Source organism: Malaclemys terrapin, chromosome 8, assembly GCF_027887155.1.
Source record: "Malaclemys terrapin pileata isolate rMalTer1 chromosome 8, rMalTer1.hap1, whole genome shotgun sequence".
Taxonomy (NCBI): domain Eukaryota; kingdom Metazoa; phylum Chordata; order Testudines; family Emydidae; genus Malaclemys; species Malaclemys terrapin.
In genome coordinates, this window is record NC_071512.1 from 83328172 (window position 1) to 83346226 (window position 18055).

The window sequence follows — 18055 nt, forward strand, 5'->3', positions numbered from 1 at the left end:
AGCTAGCAGGCTACAAACACAGGAGAGTTCGGTCCCAGGCTGTGAGTAGTTGAGGCAGTAGGTCCATGTCATCCCTTACCACTTTGTTGAGAGCATGAGGAGGTGAACAGCCAATGAACAGACCAATGGACACTACTATTGAAGAGTTTCCAGTGCACGCACTCCCACAGTGAATACCCATAGGGACCAGCACTTGAGGAAAACTGGCAGGATTTCACCCTATGATTCTTTGAACATGAGAAGTCTAATTGCCAGTTAGGCATCTAAAATGTGGAAAAATAAAAGCCTATATTTATAGAGTAAGGATCTCGTCCTGCAATGATAGCCAAGCAGTCAAGTCCCTACCCCTGAGCCCACACAATGTTCTAATAGGGCAACAGGACTTCACGCAGGCTTTGCCTGTATGGATATCATTTCAGAATCGAGACTAATGTTACCAAATATCTTCTCAATATTTATTAAAATTTAGAAAATAGAACTGAAAAGTAGTCCAGTATTTTACTGAAAATGATATCGTTGTACCATGGTAGAAGAAAAAGAACCTTTAAAATAAAAAGCATTAAAGTACTATACTTCAAGACAAAGTAACTATGACAACAGACCATATGATACTTGTTCTCCACATCTCTGTGAAAAATGATATAATTTGAAACATCAGCAACAAAAGAACACTAGTTCACCATCTGAAAAAGGATTAAAAAACATTGGCTCTGTATATGCACTCTGTAACTATCAGAAAATTATTCTATCTGTGCAAAAACTGTAAGTGGCATAGAGCTAACCTTGGGGAAAGACACATCCCCTTTTATCTCACTCACCTCCTATCATGAAAAAAGGGGTTCAGTTCTTTTAAATAATTTGCTGTTCTGGGTGTATTCATTTTATTACATAATACACCAAGCAGAAAGGACAGGGGAACATGATGGAAAATAATTACTTTTAGAGTAAATGGCTTTAACTCCCTTCCTATTGAGGGAGGTGTGGGTGCATGCACGAGAGAGAATGAACCAGATATTTTGCTTCTTTTCCACTAATCTGTATCAGCTGTTATCCAGATGACTCAATGCATTTGAAGCTGTTGTTTTAAAAAGAGTCAGTCATCCTAAATACTGAATTTCTTAATATCAATAGAAAATTTAAAAATAAATCACATTCCAATGCATAAAATCCACAGAGGCCTATCAAATTACAGGGTGAGTTTTGTGTTTGCACTTCTGAAAAAAATGGGCTTCTCTCTAGCCTATGACAATTCAACCAATGGACATGATGCTTTTTGCTTTCACAACTGCAGTATTACATTACACCGAATTTTCCACCTGTCTCAAGAAAATCAAACATTGACCCAAGTCCATCTATTTATTCTTTTATCGTTCTAATCAATCTAACCTTCAACTGATCTATATCTATTCTCCTCTTCCTCCATAGAAAATATGGGACACCCAAATTCTTGAGTTAGTGGTTTCATCTTTTAGAGTTTGACATTCTCCAGTAAATACCAGTAAGTTATCAGTTAATACATATCTGCTGTCAAATAGATTAAAAAAAAATTATCCTTTAATGAGATCCAAATCCAGTTGGTAGATGTGGTGCTGCAAGCCAAACTAAGGAGAGGCCTTCATCTTGGGTGGACTTCAAAGAACTCAAATGCACAGGCAATATGTGATAATAGGTTCAAAGAGTCTTGCTGAACAACAGTACAGGCCCTCAGGATCTAGCACAGCTTCACATTAAGTGAAAGTTCATTTGATGTCACCAAAATTTTGCATCTTCTTGTGATTAGCGGAGCTGCTGAATTCGGAAGGCTTCCACCATTTTAGGCAAAGTCTTATGGGATTTTGGATTCCTAAAATCAGAATCCAAACCCTAATACTGATTTGGCCTCAAATATCAATTCTAACCCAAAGTCTACATCTAAATACCACCTCCTTAGCTCACCTCTAGCTGTATTACCTATACATACATAGGATGATTCTCAAAAACGGTCAGCATTGGGCTAACTCTGGGAGCTGGGGTGGGTCAGCACCTCTGAAAATCAGGCCAGTTCTTTTTAAGTGTCTAAATATGAATTTAGGAGTCTAACTAGCCAACAAGGTTTAAAATTCTGCTTTACATGAATAATGAGAAAGTCCACAGATAAATTTGAGAGAATTATAATGTAAAATCACTACATAGCACAGATAGGTGTTAGGAAGAAACGTTGCAAGGTTAATTCCAGTCCCCTGCACTCGTGGCAGGATTAATTATCTAGACCATTCCTGACAGGTGTTTGTCTAACCTGCTCTTAAAAATCTTCAATAATGGAGATTCCACAACCTCCCTAGGCAATTTATTCCAGTGCTTAACGACCCTGACAGTTAGGAAGCTTTTCCTCATGTCCAACCTAAAGCTCCCTTGCTGCAATTTAAGCTCATTGCTTCTTGTTCTCTCCTCAGAGGTTAAGAAAAGTATTTTTTCTTCCTCATCTTTGTAACTACTTTTTACATGCTTGAAAACTTTTATCATGTCCCCTCTCATTCTTCTCTTTTCCAGACTAAACAAACCCAATTTTTTCCATCTTCCCTCATAGATCATGTTTTTTAGATCTTTAATCATTTTTGTTCTTCTTCTCTGGACTATCTCCAATTTGTCCAAATCTTTCCTGAAATGTGGTCCCCAGAACTGGACACAATACTACAATTGAGGCCTAATCAGAGCAGACTAGAGCAGAAGAATTACTTCCTGCGTCTTGCTTACAATACTCCTGCTAATGCATCCCAGAATGTTAGCTTTTTTTGCAACAGCATTACATAGTTGACTCATATTTAATTTGTGGTCCACTATGACCCCCAGATCCCTTTCCGCAGTACTCTTTCCTAGGCAGTCATTTCCCATTTTGTATGTGTGCAACTGATTGTTCCTTCCTAAGTGGAGTACTTTGCATTTGTTCTTATTGAATTTCATCCTATTTACTTCAGACCATTTCTCCAGTTTGTCCAGATCATTTTGAATTTTAATCCTATCCTCCAGAGCACTTGCAACCCCTCCCAGCTTGGTATTGTCTGCAAACTTTATAAGTATACTCTGTATGCCATTATCTAAATCATTGATGAAGATATTGAACAGAACTGGACCCAGAACTGATCCCTGCAGGATCCCACTCGTTATGCCCTTCCAGCATGACTGTGAAACACTGATAACTACTCTCTGGGAACGGTTTTCCAACCAGTTATGCACCCACCTTATAGTAGCTCTCTCTAGGTTGCATTTCCCTAGTTTATTTATGAGAAGGTCATGCAGGACAGTATTTAAAGCTTTCCTAAAATCAAGATGTACCACGTCTACCACTTCCCCCCATCCACAAGGCTTGTTACCCTGTCAAAGAAAGCTATCAGGTTGGTTTGACACGATTTGTTTTTGATAAATCCATGCTGACTATTACTTATCACCTTATTATCTTCTAGATGTTTGCAAATTGATTGCTTAATTATTTGCTCCATTATCTTTCCAGGTACAGAAGTTAAGCTGACTGGTCTGTAATTCTCTGTGTTGTCCTTATTTCCCTTTTTATAGATGGGCACTGTATCTGCCCTTTTCCAGTCTTCTGGAATCTCTCCCATCTTCCATGACTTCTCAAAGATAATTGCTAATGGCTTAGATATCTCCTCAGTCAGCTTCTTGAGTATTCTAGGATGCATTTCATCAGGCCCTGGTGACTTGAAGACATCTAATTTGTCCAAGTAATTTTTAACTTGTTCTTTCCCTATTTTAGCCTATTCTGATCCTACCTCATTTTCACTGGCATTCACTATGTTAGATGTCCAATCACCACCAATCTACTTGGTGAAAACTGAAACAAAGAAGTCATTAAGCACCTCTGCCATTCCACATTTTCTGTTATTATTCCCTCCCCCCTTTATTGAGTAATGGGCCTACCCTATCCTTGGTCTTCCTCTTGCTTCTAATGTATCTGTAGAATGTTTTCTTGTTACCCTTTATGTCTCTAGCTAAACTGATCTTGTTTTGTGCCTTGGCCTTTCTAATTTTGTCCCTACATACTTGTGTTATTTGCTTATATTCATCTTTTGTAATTTGATCTAGTTTCCAATTTTTGTAGGATTCTTTTTTGATTTTTAGATCATTGAAGATCTCCTGGTTAAGCCAGGGTGGTCTCTTGCCATACTGCCTATCTTTCCTACGCAGTGGGATAGTTTGCTCTTTGCCCTTAATAATGTCTCTTTGAAAAACTGCCAACTGTCTTCTATTGTTTTTCCCCTTAGACTTGCTTCTCATGGGATCTTACTTACCAACTCCCTGAGTTTGCTAGTCTGCCTTCTTGAAATCCATTGTCTTTATTTTGCTGTTCTCCCTCCTACTATTCCTTAGAATCATGAATTCTATCATTTCATGATCACTTTCACCCAAGCTGCCTCCTATTTTCAAATGCTCAACCAGTTCCTCCCTATTTGTCAAAATCAAATCTAGAACAGCCTCTCCCCTGGTAGCTATCTCCACCTTCTGAAATAAAAAATTGTCTCCAATACATTCCAAGAACTTATTGGATAATCTGAGCCCTGCTGTGTTATTTTCCCAACAGATGTCTGGGTAGTTGAAGTTCCCCATCACCACCAAGTCCTGTGCTTTGGATGATTTTGTTAGCTGTTTTAAAAAAAATCCTCATCCACCTCTTTTTCCTGGTTAGGTGGTCTGCAGTAGACCCCTACCATGACATCACCCTTGTTTTTTACCCCTTTTATCCTTACCCAGAGACTTACAACAAGTCTGTCTCATATTTCCATTTCAATCTCAGTCCAAGTGTATACATTTTTAATATATTAGGCAACACCCCCTCTCTCTTTTCCCTGCCGGTCCTTCCTGAGAAAGCTGTACCCTTCTATACCAATATTCCAGTCATGTGTATTATCTCACCAGGTCTCTGTGATACCAACCATGTCATAGTTGTGTTTATTTACTAGCATTTCGAGTTCTTCCAGCTTATTCTCATACTTCTTGCATTCATATACAGACATCTAAGATACTGATTTGATTTGATATACAAGAGCGAGGAAGAAAATTATCACAAACATTTTTTAAAAAATCTCTATCTATAAAAATGTCACCATTCTAAAATCTAATATCTGAGGACTTTACAGAGCAAGTTCAATAATCTATGGAAAGCTGGGTATTCTCTCGTTACCAGTACAAAGAAGTCTTTTTTCTAACCCTGCAAAATCAGAAGACACTGGACCTTAAAATGATGCCGGACTGAATACTGTCTGTCCTGCACATCAGACCAGTGTAATTTTGAGGGAAATATTTTTGTCTCAAGTTGATTTAAAAAAAAAAATTGTTATAAGCTGCAGAGAGGTCTGAAAGACTAGAAGGAGTGCTAAAGAAGATAGATAAGTGGCAGAATGAAAGTCAGGAACATGACAAATACAATTTATCACGTCTTTCAGTGCCACATTTATCATGTGTGTACATATAAAAACACATATCTACAATATATATTTATATACATATAATGTGGATTTGTGTTTGTGTGTGTGTATATATATATATATATATATATATATATCTCTATACACATACAGACATATTAGTGAAATAACGTATTTCAGTATGAGTAAAACGACCACACATTTTTCCTGTATTGATTAAATAGAACATCTGCGGAACCTTTGTTTAAATAACCTTTACCAGACGAATTTATTAGTTCCATCTGTGATGCTCATACCCCAGTAGTCCTGGCTGAGCAAGAGTCTAACCAACTTCATCCATCTTCATGGTATGAATGAACATGGAGCTAAATAGAAGTCAAAATATTCGGGCTTTTCTGACCACAGATTATGGGAGCACACTGTTTGTTTTATAGCCATCAACCTGCTCAATTGAATCCTGCCTGCCTGAGCTTAGCAGCTTAAAATTCATTCCACACAGCCTGCAGTGCTGACATGGATATGATAAGACAGAAGAACAGAAACACCACTCTGAAGTAACCTAGCTGAACTGCACATGTTCTGACCCTTTCTGTCCTCCCTGGAGCTTTTGTTACCTGGCAAATGCAGCTCTAAAACTGTTTGTGTATCTCCAGATCTTTGCTCTTAGCCATGCAGAAGCCTATTTCTCTCAGGGACTGGCAGCCAAAGAGGTGTTCTCTGAAGAAGGCTTCTAAATGAGTGTGCAAGCTGAACTCTTACTGAACTGAATTAATTATTAAAGATGCAGATGGAACTGTCCAAATGATGAGAACAGCTCCTGATGTGTCATGATCCAAGCTTTCATTAAACCATTTCAGGCATACTAATGGTTTCCCATCGCTCATTACTTACATGCTCTTTTCTCATAGATATAATGACCCTGGTGCCCATAGGCATGACAGTCTATGGAAATACTGAAGTTGAAAGTTTTATGTCTTCCTCAGAAGGCAGTTTTCCCTCACAGACCCCCACGTTGTCGTGTATAGATTTTAATGCAATTGGAAGGATGGATTTAACCACAGAGAAAACCTTGTAAATTAAAGCAGCAAACAATATTGTCTCAGAATATGCATATTATTTCATTAATAAATATCATAAGAGAGAATTTAAACCAGTAACAGATGTTGAAAAGATTACAAATATTAAGCTCTTTCATACCATTGATAATGAATACCCTACTCTACAAACATGGCTCTTCTCTGGTTACGTTACACATGAGATTATTTTTCAGCCATTACTCATCTGCCTCTCTTTTTCTCTCTCTCTCTCAGTTGGACGATTAGAGGGCAAAGCAATTGCAGGAGAAGAATTACTCCCAGGAACTATGTTGTGATTGCTACCTGCTGTTTCATATTTGTGAAGTTGGGAATACTGCTCCCAAAGGCCTTTAGCCACTCAGTCTAAATGATTTGCTGGAGGATAATAATATCATGGCCGATAAATAACAGTGGACTCTGACTGTACATGGTCAATATAATTTAAATGTCCTTCACCTCTGTTCTCACTCTGACCTGATTATGAGGAAATATAAATGCCCTCAGCAAAGTCCCCTTCTAGTTCCCTCAAGTGAAATATTATATAAAACAGAGAGAAGTGATCTAGATAGTGCTTACAGTAATAAGTTAAACAAAAACAAACAAAAAACACTGGTTATAACCAGACCCTAAAGCACTGACTAGCTGAACTGTATGACATCAGACTTAGAACAGTTTTCTTTAAATGACCACAGCAATCATGTATACAACTTCTCATATTGGAAGAGTATGACCTACTGTACTAAAAATTCCGTTTAAATATAGTTGAAGACTTAGTACTGAATCAAATTCCAAAGTGGGAGGGATTTTCTTTTCTTTAAACTTGCTTAAATAGACTAAACTTTGTACTACATTCCTAGTTGCTTGACCACATTCCTCATACCTCCAGGAGACTATTATCTTTCTGTCTCTCTCTCTCTCTCTCTCCATACATACACTTTGCCATTTGAAAAAATAAAAGGAAATTTTACATAACAGATCCTTACAGCATTGTGACTGTATCTTTAAAATGAAGCATCTATTTGCACATTGTGCACCTGTCCTTTCTTAAGTGTCCACGCTCCATGGGTTGAAAAAACTCCATTGTTTAACCAAGGTGGCCTTCTAATAAACAAAGAGTACATCTGGAGATACATACATCTGGAAATACTTCAGCATGATATCTTAAGACAGGATAAATCACCTATCAATAGGCTTGGCAGAATTAAATTTTTTAAAAATATAATTTTGACACCAATATTGATGTTTATTTTAAGCAGTTTTTTCTATTTTTACCTATTTAAATGTTTACAGGCATGGTAAGTTACGGAGTGGGTCAGACAATTATTTAATGACAGTAGGCATTGAAATTCAAGAAGTTAAGGCTTAATAAATGTTAAAACGCAGATTGTCAACATTATGTGTCAAAATATACAAAGTGAAAATCCATAAATCAAACTCAGTTCTCAAGGAGATTTTTATTACTTTGACTAGCTACAAATTTTTATTATCATCAATGGAAATATTTTTGGGGTTGGTCTGTGTGTACAGTGAAATTGACTTTTACCAACATTTGATAAAAATCAAATCCTTCCAAGCCTACCTATCTTGGATGGTCTTGCACATCTTTTCACTATAATTCGTAGATTCAAAATGCACCAATTGTCTTTCACATTCTGGGGCAGTGTAAATCATAAGATAAAAAAAAATGTGCTTAAATAATTCACTGTATAAATCAATAAAAGGCAGGAATTTAAAAATTAAGGCTGACAAACTATCCTTGAGGCTGAAAAAAATATGACAAGACTACAAAGCTCGAATTAGTGAAGGGAGTGTCAGAAATTTTAATTTCTTGGCTTTTGTCAGTTTTTGTCACAACCATGGCATTATATAAATGCACAGGATATGGTATTTTACTGCCGTAGGTTTCTAAAAACACTAATAAAACCCACTTCACTGTTCCAAAATTTCAAAGTTATGAACTCTCTCTTATGTACCTACAGAATATCAGTGCACACTCAAGCACAGCTGGACCTTTCAGAGCTCTGACACAACAACCATAAAGTTGAGTTGTAAATTCATTTTGAACATCCTTTTCTTCCAAATTCTTACACCTGTATTTCCACCAGTTTGCATTAACTGCAGCAGATCTTCCCCTGGCTGAATATATAACCATGTTCTATTTATTGTAAAGACTGGAATGGTTCTAGGAATGGATAATGAATGAGTTAACCACTACATTTTTTATATAAAAAAAAATTATATATACAATTAAAATATTTCCACCCACTGGAATGACTCGCGTGGATTTTCTATTGGGTTCACAATACACTGATTATTATTTATATAAAAAACATGTGAGTGTTTTATACATAGTACAGATAACATAGATATGCATATGGGGAAAAACACTTACAAATATATACACACATATAGCATATGTATGCAGAATTATTAGATTGAATTATTTACCCAGAGGATTGGAACTTCTGTTTGAGTCATTCCAGTCTGTTGGATAAATACTTAGTTACAATTTTTGAACGTGTACAAAACCAACTCAATACATGGTAGTAGTAATAATGGCCCTTTTGTAATCTGTATTTAGTACTATATTGATCTGTCATATGACTGCCATATCAATATGACCTTCAGTATTAAAATAATAAGGACAAAAGAAGAAGTGAAGAAGCACCAAATGAGTTCTGAACATTAATAATTTGGTCAGAACTATATTTTAAACATTCTTTACAGTCCCTTGTTCCCATTATAAATTTGCCTTAATTATTTTCATACAAAACTCTGAGAGTAGGATTTGTAATGACTGATGTTACTCAACCTTCATGACGCTGTTGCTCTTGTAAAATGAGCAAAAAGGGGAAGGAAAGGGGAGGTGGGGGGGTCGGAGGGAGAAGGAAAGCACTCTTACCAGAATAATGAAGGTAACAGGCCCAATGAAACTCCAGATAAAATAGTTATCTACGTGGAGCCAGCAACTGTGATGAAAAAGGCAATGAAAGTTAAATGATTACATTGGTTCCTGAATTGTAAAAATGTAAAGTGCAAAACCCATCTTAAATAATCCTTGAACAGGTGTTTCAATGTGAATACACAATGAGCCAACAACAGTACCATCTCAATCATGGCCATTCCCCCCTTAGCTAGGGCTGTTTTCCTGGGTTCTCTTGAACAAGATTGTTGATCATCTGCTCTGGTTTTCTCCTTACATACCAAAACTAATTTAAAAACAAAAAAACCAAACAAAAAAAAACGACCTCTCTCTTGCTCTCTTTTTAGGTTCAGTCGAAGTTTTTGCTATGGACTGATGAAACCTGACATCAGTAAATGCTTTAGTTTCATAGGTTTTCTATGTAATCTTCAAACTTTGCCTTTAACTTTATATCATAAGCAAAGTGTTGATCCCTGAAGAATGCAAGATAAAAAAACGTTCAGATGTCATGTTTTGCTACAAAACAGTATGATATAAATAAAATACCCCATCTGGGAGTTGAATAGTAAGAAAAAACACATATGATATTAAAGTAAATGATGCATAAACTTATCGGGTGACTTCACTTAGTGGTTCATTTTTCATATAGCCCAGCACCCTGCTGAATCTCTTATTTGTCTTTCATCAGTAGCAAAATCAAGCAGCTTTCTAGAAGTCAACAACATCTTCTCATACTGTAACTAATTTCATCAAAGGACAAAGTAAAACACCATTGGGAGGCAAATTCATGCCTCCAGCAACTCAAATCCTCAGAAACATTCTATATCTACCTTCTGTCACTTTCTATAAATATCTGTATTTTTATAAATAAAAGGCAATGGGTAATTTTAATCCTGCTTTACCCTTCTGATAAAATATTATCAAAGTGAAATATATAGGTTGGAATATTGTACTGTCATAATTCAAAATGAGAGCTAGCCAGAGGGCCAACCAAACAAAGAGATCTAATGAAGCATTAGCTTAAAACTGGGTGGTTAAGCCTGTCAGACACATTAAGTTCGGAAGAATTTTTACTTAATATCCATTTGAGGCCAAAAAGTTATTTACTTTTTCAATTTGTTTTAGGTCAATCTTTTGTGTTAAAAGAAAGACTATAATTTAGAATCTGCCTCTCCAGAGTACAAATCCTCTGAACCTAGACAATTACAAAAGACTTGATTGTAATTTGTGCATGGCATTGCCATTCTCTTACCAATAAAGCTTTCAAATGCTATTTTAGTCTGTCAGGGACCCTCTGACAGCTAACAGGCTTTAAAAAAATTATTCACTTGAAAAACACTCAGGTCACTTGCAATTACTTACGCTTTCTCTGTTCCATAGCTCTTATAGTCAATAGCTGCTGAGACACCAACTACTGTGGCAGGGAAGAGGTAGCCAGCAACATAGTAGTACTTCTTCCTAGAATATTCACTTTCAAATACTTCTACTAACATGAGATAGAGCTGCACTCCTTCTAGGCACATCCAGGCAAATGCTGCCAGGAAGAAAAAGTGTAAGAGGCCTGCAAATATCGGACATGCAATCTGCAAAGAAAGAGAAACATGAAAATACAAACTGCCAAAACCTTCCTAGCTAATTTGATACACTGCAAATGAAACAGCATACAATTTTGTTATGAAGGTAGTAACTGAATATTTCTACCAAAGACACTTCACAAGTCCAGAGTAGTTTTCACTAGCCAAAAACCTACGCTAGATATTCAGAAATGTTAGTAATGTATCATGTCTACAGTAGCTGCAGAAAGTATACTCAATTGCACTATGTACGTTAAGTATGGAAATAACTTATTAATATTCCTTACTGTAGTGGAAGCATTAAAAACAATTCCTTAATTTTAGGACTGGGATGTTAACACTACTGCAAGACTTACATTGTAGATGATTTGGTACATGAAGATAAATAAAGAACAGTTGGTTCTACATGTATTATTTATATCTTCTGTTTAAAATTCTTATGCAGCCATCCGAATTTTCTATCTGCTTTAATATAAAATAACTTTGCTTTTACTATTTTAGGAAGTTCTGCTGTTGTATCAGTAGCCAATTTAGATTCACTGCTGTCTAGCTGAATGCTGGATGAAATTCTACCAAATTATTAAATTCTAATCCACTCTCTCAGCTCTGAATGATGGGATGAATTTTACCAAAGCTTCAAAAAGTTGCATCAGACACTCAGAGGTCTTCAGTGTAAAAAGTTCACGTTTCTGGTACATCAACATTTAATTTCAGCACCACTTTGACAAGTACCCTTTAAATCACCTATCTTTATTAACATATGCTTCTTAATGGAAAAACACTATTTCCCTTTAAGAGGGAAATAGAAGCTATAATGGTATTTTTGATGCCTGCAAATATTATTTGTGAACATGTCCATCTTAATCTTTTGTAACGCCTTTTATCCCAGCCTTGCTGTGTCAGTTACATACAGAAACTTGAAAGCTTGGCAGTGGTGTCATATTTAAATTCACATCCATTTCAAACAGTCATTTTCAGAGAACAAGATCAATATGCACACAGACTTACTTTGTATTCTGTTTTATCGATGCCTATTAGGAAAATGAACTCTGCAATGAATAGGTTGATACAAAGATTCTTGTGAATAGTATTACGATCACTTTGTAGGCCACGGAAGAAACAGAATGTGAAGATGCAGATGGCCAGGCATACAAGGGAGATGACAATTCCCACCCAGGTGATGACAGTAAGGAGTAGCTCATGCACTCCATCTTTGTACTGAAAATAATCAAGAATGGAGAAAATTAATATGGCCACTTATCAGTACAAACAGAAGATCATTTAAACAGGTAGCAGCTAGAAAATTCCAGATGAATTTTATAGATGACAGAAGAAACGTGCTGAGTATTTTATCAATCTGATGTCAGGTTTATCTGCTGTTCAAGATTAGTGTGGGTGCAAGAAAGGCAGCTCTGAGTACACAGAGATAGAAATTTGAAATAGACGAGATAATATTTTTACTTTTTTCATGGTGATCTGTAAGCTTGAAGAAAATTCTGTGGAAGAGACTTGTACCATGAATGTATTGCTGTACACATGTGCAGATACAAAAGAAAATTCTTATAATAGTCTATAAGAGAAAATCTTGGTTCTTTCCTACAAACCTACAACTCTATGTCCAAAAAATCTGAGTGGAAGAAATATGTGAACATTCATCATGAAGAAATCAATTAGAACAACAACAACAAAAAAAAACAGAGTAACTCATCTGACCCTTCAGCTTACAACACAAACTCAAACCTCATGTTCAGGTAAAGACTGGTTCAGAAGATTGTCCTCACTTTCATTGGCCACAGGGTCAATCCTGTCATTCTCCTTCGTTTTGTTTCTTATATTGGTTGTATGGCTCAGCAACTCTCTGGCAGCTTCTTTGCTGGGCTATGCTGCTGCTACGTTTATATTTGCAGGCACTCTTGGGCTTCCCTATTTAGCCGCTCTCCAAAGTGCACAATGTCCAGGCAAAGTCCCAGAACCATTCAAATGTCACATGCTCTGAGACTTTAGAGATCTCATAGGCAGCGTGGTATGCAGCTAGATGGCAAAGCTCAGTAGTGCAGGGAAGTTTGAAGAACCCAGTAAAGAGGCTGCTGGACCTCATTGTTAGTATAGCAGCTTGTGTTTAAGGGAGGGCATAGAATACACAAACTTCCCCACAATTCATATCCAGCTGTATCTGGGAATTTGTTAAAGGCATGGGGCTAGAAGTTGAATGGAGGGACCTGAAACCTGTCCAGTTATGGGAAAGCACATCTGGTCAGAAAATTTCAACAAAAACAAGATTGTGACAAAAATCAGAAACAATTAAAAAAAAATATAATGTTCCCCTCACCTTGTGATCAGTTCTATGGAAGAGGGAGAAAGGTCATATGGAGAGGAAGCTGCTCTTGGAAGTGATGCATGAAAGTTGGAAATGCTCAGAGATATGTTTAAGATTTGGATAAGCATCTGAACTTCTGCTTTCTTCTACATATTAAAGCCAAACCTTCAAAGGTTTGCTCTATACTGACTAGAAGCATCATTACTTACCACAATTTCCCTATGGGCCATAAGGATTGCAAAGTTGGTTAGGTGGCTGCAAGCACAAGATGTATGAGTTTTATTTGTGTCAATCAGCTTGCACCCCTGAGTGGACCAGTATCCCATCATAGTCCTCTCTGAGTAGTTCCAGAAGGAGCAATTTGCATTGAAATAATTGTCAGGCTGGGGGATAAAAGGATAAAATAAAATTAGGATTTTACACTCTAAAATGGCAATAACAGTTGTTCAATATATGTAAAAGGTAATTTCGATTAAACTTTGCATGTTTCGGACTATAAAGTTTTTCATCAGCAAAGTTGTGGACTATGTTGTACAAGGCAGACATCTAGTTTAAAAGGGACTTTATAGTCCGAAACACTATAATGTGTAATCTCAATTACTGTAGACCCAATTTTAAACAATTACAATTTCCATCTTACTATTTTATGCACTAATGGTGCATTGTAGTCTTTTTTTTCTTTCTGCGAAATTAAAACTGAATTTATTCTGTAGGATTTCACCTGTAACTGACCATTTAAAAATACTGTCCCTTTTCTATTCTCATTTTTGAGCAAACCAAAGTTGCACATAAGAGGCACCGGGAAAGGGTTAGCTCCTCAAGGCCTACTTCAAGGAGAACCTGCTGAAGTAGATAAAAAAGAGGAAAACCCACACATATTTTTCTGAGCCAGTCCTGATAGTTTACTATACCCACTCTCTTGGCATGGGAACAGGAAGAACCCAACTCAAACAGCAGAGTGAAAGAGCGTAGTGAAAAGAAACATATGGATTTAGCAGTCACGAGGAAGATGGGCAGCAAACTTTGAGGCATCGGACACTGTAGAAACTACACTCTGTTCTCTGTTGCATAAATCTACTTGAACAATTTGTAAAGGTTTCTCAAAGCTGGCTCGGAATTAAAGTAAGTACTCCAAGTGTCATTTAATTTTGCTACATTAAACAGGCAGAGTCATAGCAGTTGATATTTTTCTATCCTGCTGCTAAGGTAAGAGTTAATTTTCACTTAGAAACAAATTAGAGTCATTTACATTTTCATGTTGATTACTGAATTAGCTTTCATTAAGAATACACTTAAGTTCTAATAATCACTGAACCAGGCTCATTTAATTTTATGTTCATAGACTTAAATAAACTTGTGTCTCTGACCTAGTCCAACATTTAAAATTCAAATGGAAGGAAGGTGTTTTTTTCTGCTTTGCTCTTCTCTTTTGCTGATTTTATGTTCTTCCTATTAATTCATTAGCATAACTCACATCAATGTGTTCCAGGGTAAAAAGCACAGGATCAGTCAGGTACACACGGCTGGACTCCTTGTTGATGGAGGCTGCAATGACGTGGGAGTTCACTGCAATGGTACTGTTCCGACCAACGAAGTCACTACCCAGCTTTATGGTCGCGTTTTCGGTACTGAGGAACCGTCCCAAACTTTTGTAAATGATGAAAACCAATTTTGCTAATCCTATTAAAGGAAAACTCCCATTATAATGTCATGGAATTGTAGGTGAAGAGTACAATGTGTGCTGAATAATCTATTGTCTAAATGCAAAATAAAACATCAGCAAAGATGAATGCATTATGCAGGATTTGGATTCCAACCAAAGAGACTTACACACACTCCATACAAGAAAGAGCCACTGAACAGCTATTTTTACTTCTGTCAATGTATTAACATATTCAGAAATGCAAGATTTAAATTACTATTGCTTTAAATGTGTATTTTACACAGATTAAAGGAGTCAGATTGTTTATGTGCCCAAACTTACCATTCCTGCTGTTCTGTTTCACAGTGTTTGCAGAAAGTTGGATCAAATTGCCTCCTTCGCTGCCCTGAGGAAATTTCAAGTCCTGCACCTGGCCTTCTGTACTGAGCACTGCAACTTCCAGAACTAGTCGGACCAAACACAAACCAACAGAGGAGGGGAGAAAAAAAAAGTAGAAAACATATTTTGTGGTCAGATTACAATGTGGCAGGTGGTAACTTTCTGAAAACTCCTTATTCTGCTGTCCTTGTTTGCCTCTTCAAGACAGATGCATGCTGGCATGTTTCAACTATGTGGACTTAGTTTCTTTAATCTTTAATCAAACTTAGTTCATACTACCAAAGTAACAGCACTTCAGTGGTGAAAACACGATAACAAACCTTGTTTTATTGTGTGCTTACAAGATATCACTTTAAAAATGTTGTAAAATCTTAGGTTGAAAAAATGCTTAATTTTTGAAGCCCAGAGTGTCTCTACTGCATAAATTGTTAGTGTCTGTCTACAGTTTTTAACAGCAATTATGCAATACTAAGGCTATCCTAAAATACTGTAAATAGCTAGGTGCGTTTAAATAGTATAGTTATGTGAATCTGTATTTGTGTCTAGAAAAGTCCAAAATATAGGTTTTCTGCATGTATGTTAAAGAGTTGTTGGAAGACATTTTATGTTCTGCCAAACAAGTATTTTAAAAACGATTTAACTGTTACTATCAGTTCTTTACATTTAACTCAGGTTTGTATAGTGCAGAACTAAGGTTTTATAGAATTACCTCACAAGGTTGGATGCTCTTTGATAGGTAAAATTACTCAGTTCAGGACAGCCCACTTATCAGGAAATATCTTTGTCTCAGTGTTAAAACCTGGCATTTACGCCCACCTGTACATCAAATTTGACAATGGTTTAAATTTCCCACCCTACATATTATGAAGGACAAACACAAATGCTTCCAATAACCAACAAAACAGTGAATGTACAAGAACATGACAGATCTACAGTGGTTTTTGCATGGAGACTATTTATTTGATTAATGAGTTCAATATAAGTATAAATTGTGACATCACGGGTCACTGAAGTCAAGGAGACTTTTCCCACTGAGTTCAATGGGGGTGGGGGTGGGGGGCAGTATTTCACTCAGAATGTCTTTAAAGGGGAGAGAGGGAGAACTGTGGGAATGGAGGGGACAGGTAGTCCACAGCAAGCCTTTCTGGAGTTAAGATTTTAGGTTGCTCTGTTTCTGAATGCCATTTAGTTTAATGGGAGTTGTGCTTGCACAGCTGGTCTGTTAGGCCTTGACTGACATCAGTAGCCGTGACATGAGCAATATATTATTTTAATTTGAAGGCAGCTTCTCCTGAGCACTGACGTATAAGTAGTCCCATCGAACTCAATAGAACTACTTGTACATCAGTGTTTGAAAGATCAGGGGCCTAGGTACACAGTCTACTTTAAAGGAAGCTGTTGCCTTACTAGTGGCATGTAGGCTAATTTGCAAAAGATATGTCCTTACTGTTTTTCAAGGGGAAAAAAGTAAAGGTAAAAATAAGAATGAAAAATGTCTTTGATTAAATCAGACAAAAGAGAATATGTTTTTTAAAATTATTCTTTAACAGTTAAATCCAGCTCAAACTCTCAAAAGCTTTTCACAAAGAGATTCTATCCAAACTCCTAATAAGGGAGTGAAACTTTTGTAATGTCAATTGGTGTAACTATTTAGTAGTGATAGTGATAAATCAGTGATGGTGATAAACATTTCCTATGAAAGTTCTATAATTAGGCGGCAGAGCCACCACTATAAAAAGTAAGGGCCATCCAGAATTTGAACTTACAAGTGCACAGTTCACACCAATATTACCTTGCTTACAATGTGATGTTTAGGATGTAGTTTTAAGAGGGAAAATAGAGGTTTAAAATATTATTTATTTGGATTAAAACCTAAGTTGATCTAGAGGCCTTTCACCTGCGAGACTCTAAGTATCCAGCAGTTCAACATTCTTCTCACACCCCCATCCAAAAAATTATTTATTCAATACTCTTCCCATTCCCAAATCTCTCGGTCCAATCCCCAAGCCTCTGACCCAGCACCTCGGCATCATATGCTTCCCTTTCCCCTTGTACCTCACTGAGACGTGACTCATTAGTACACTAAAGACATTTTAATTTTATGTACCAGCAGTGGGTATAACTAACTCAAGACTATACCTGTCTTTGTAGATCCCTAATGCTGAGCCCTTCATCGGGGCCACCATTTAAATTCTAAATTATGTTCCAAGTATCTGCAACTATTTTGTAATCTATGGAGCATGGCTATTCTGCATTATGGGAGATGTAGTTCACTGAATGCATTCACCTGAAGGCAGTTATGTTTAATATAAGCATTTGGTCCGTGTTCTATGTGCCTAAAAAATGTAACTGGCAAAGCACATTCCGGAAAGTAATTTAAATTCATTAGGAACAGATTATATATAATGGGAAAACATTTCCACAGCTCCACAGCAAGCATTTCAGTTACTTCAGAAAATCCATTCTCTGGCATTTAAGCACTATTCATATCCATACATTCTGCTCATGATTTTTCAATTGTAGATGAACTTTGCAACATGAACTGCTTTACTTTTTTACATAGCATTAATTATGCTACAGAAGAATACTTTTTTTAACTAATTAAGAAAATACCCCAATTTACGAACACTCCGCCCTCCCCCCCCCCCCCCCCCCAGATGGGAAGCTGCAGCTCACTACCCAGTACTGCAGACCCCAGCTTTCCTAG

General features: G+C 36.7%; 1 protein-coding gene across 22 annotated transcripts in view; it reads right to left on the reverse strand.

Moving 5' to 3' along the window:
• The window catches only part of ADGRL2 (adhesion G protein-coupled receptor L2), a 476523-nt gene that overhangs the window by 19886 nt on the left and 438582 nt on the right, over positions 1-18055 (reverse strand). For all 22 annotated transcript variants that reach the window (XM_054036673.1, XM_054036671.1, XM_054036669.1 and 19 more), the window contains 6 exons: positions 15292-15414; positions 14782-14987; positions 13517-13690; positions 11999-12208; positions 10779-10999; positions 9396-9462 (listed from right to left, as the gene is read on the reverse strand). In XM_054036673.1, coding sequence (XP_053892648.1) covers positions 9396-9462; positions 10779-10999; positions 11999-12208; positions 13517-13690; positions 14782-14987; positions 15292-15414 — 1001 coding nt within the window. The remainder of the gene's footprint in view (positions 1-9395; positions 9463-10778; positions 11000-11998; positions 12209-13516; positions 13691-14781; positions 14988-15291; positions 15415-18055) is intronic.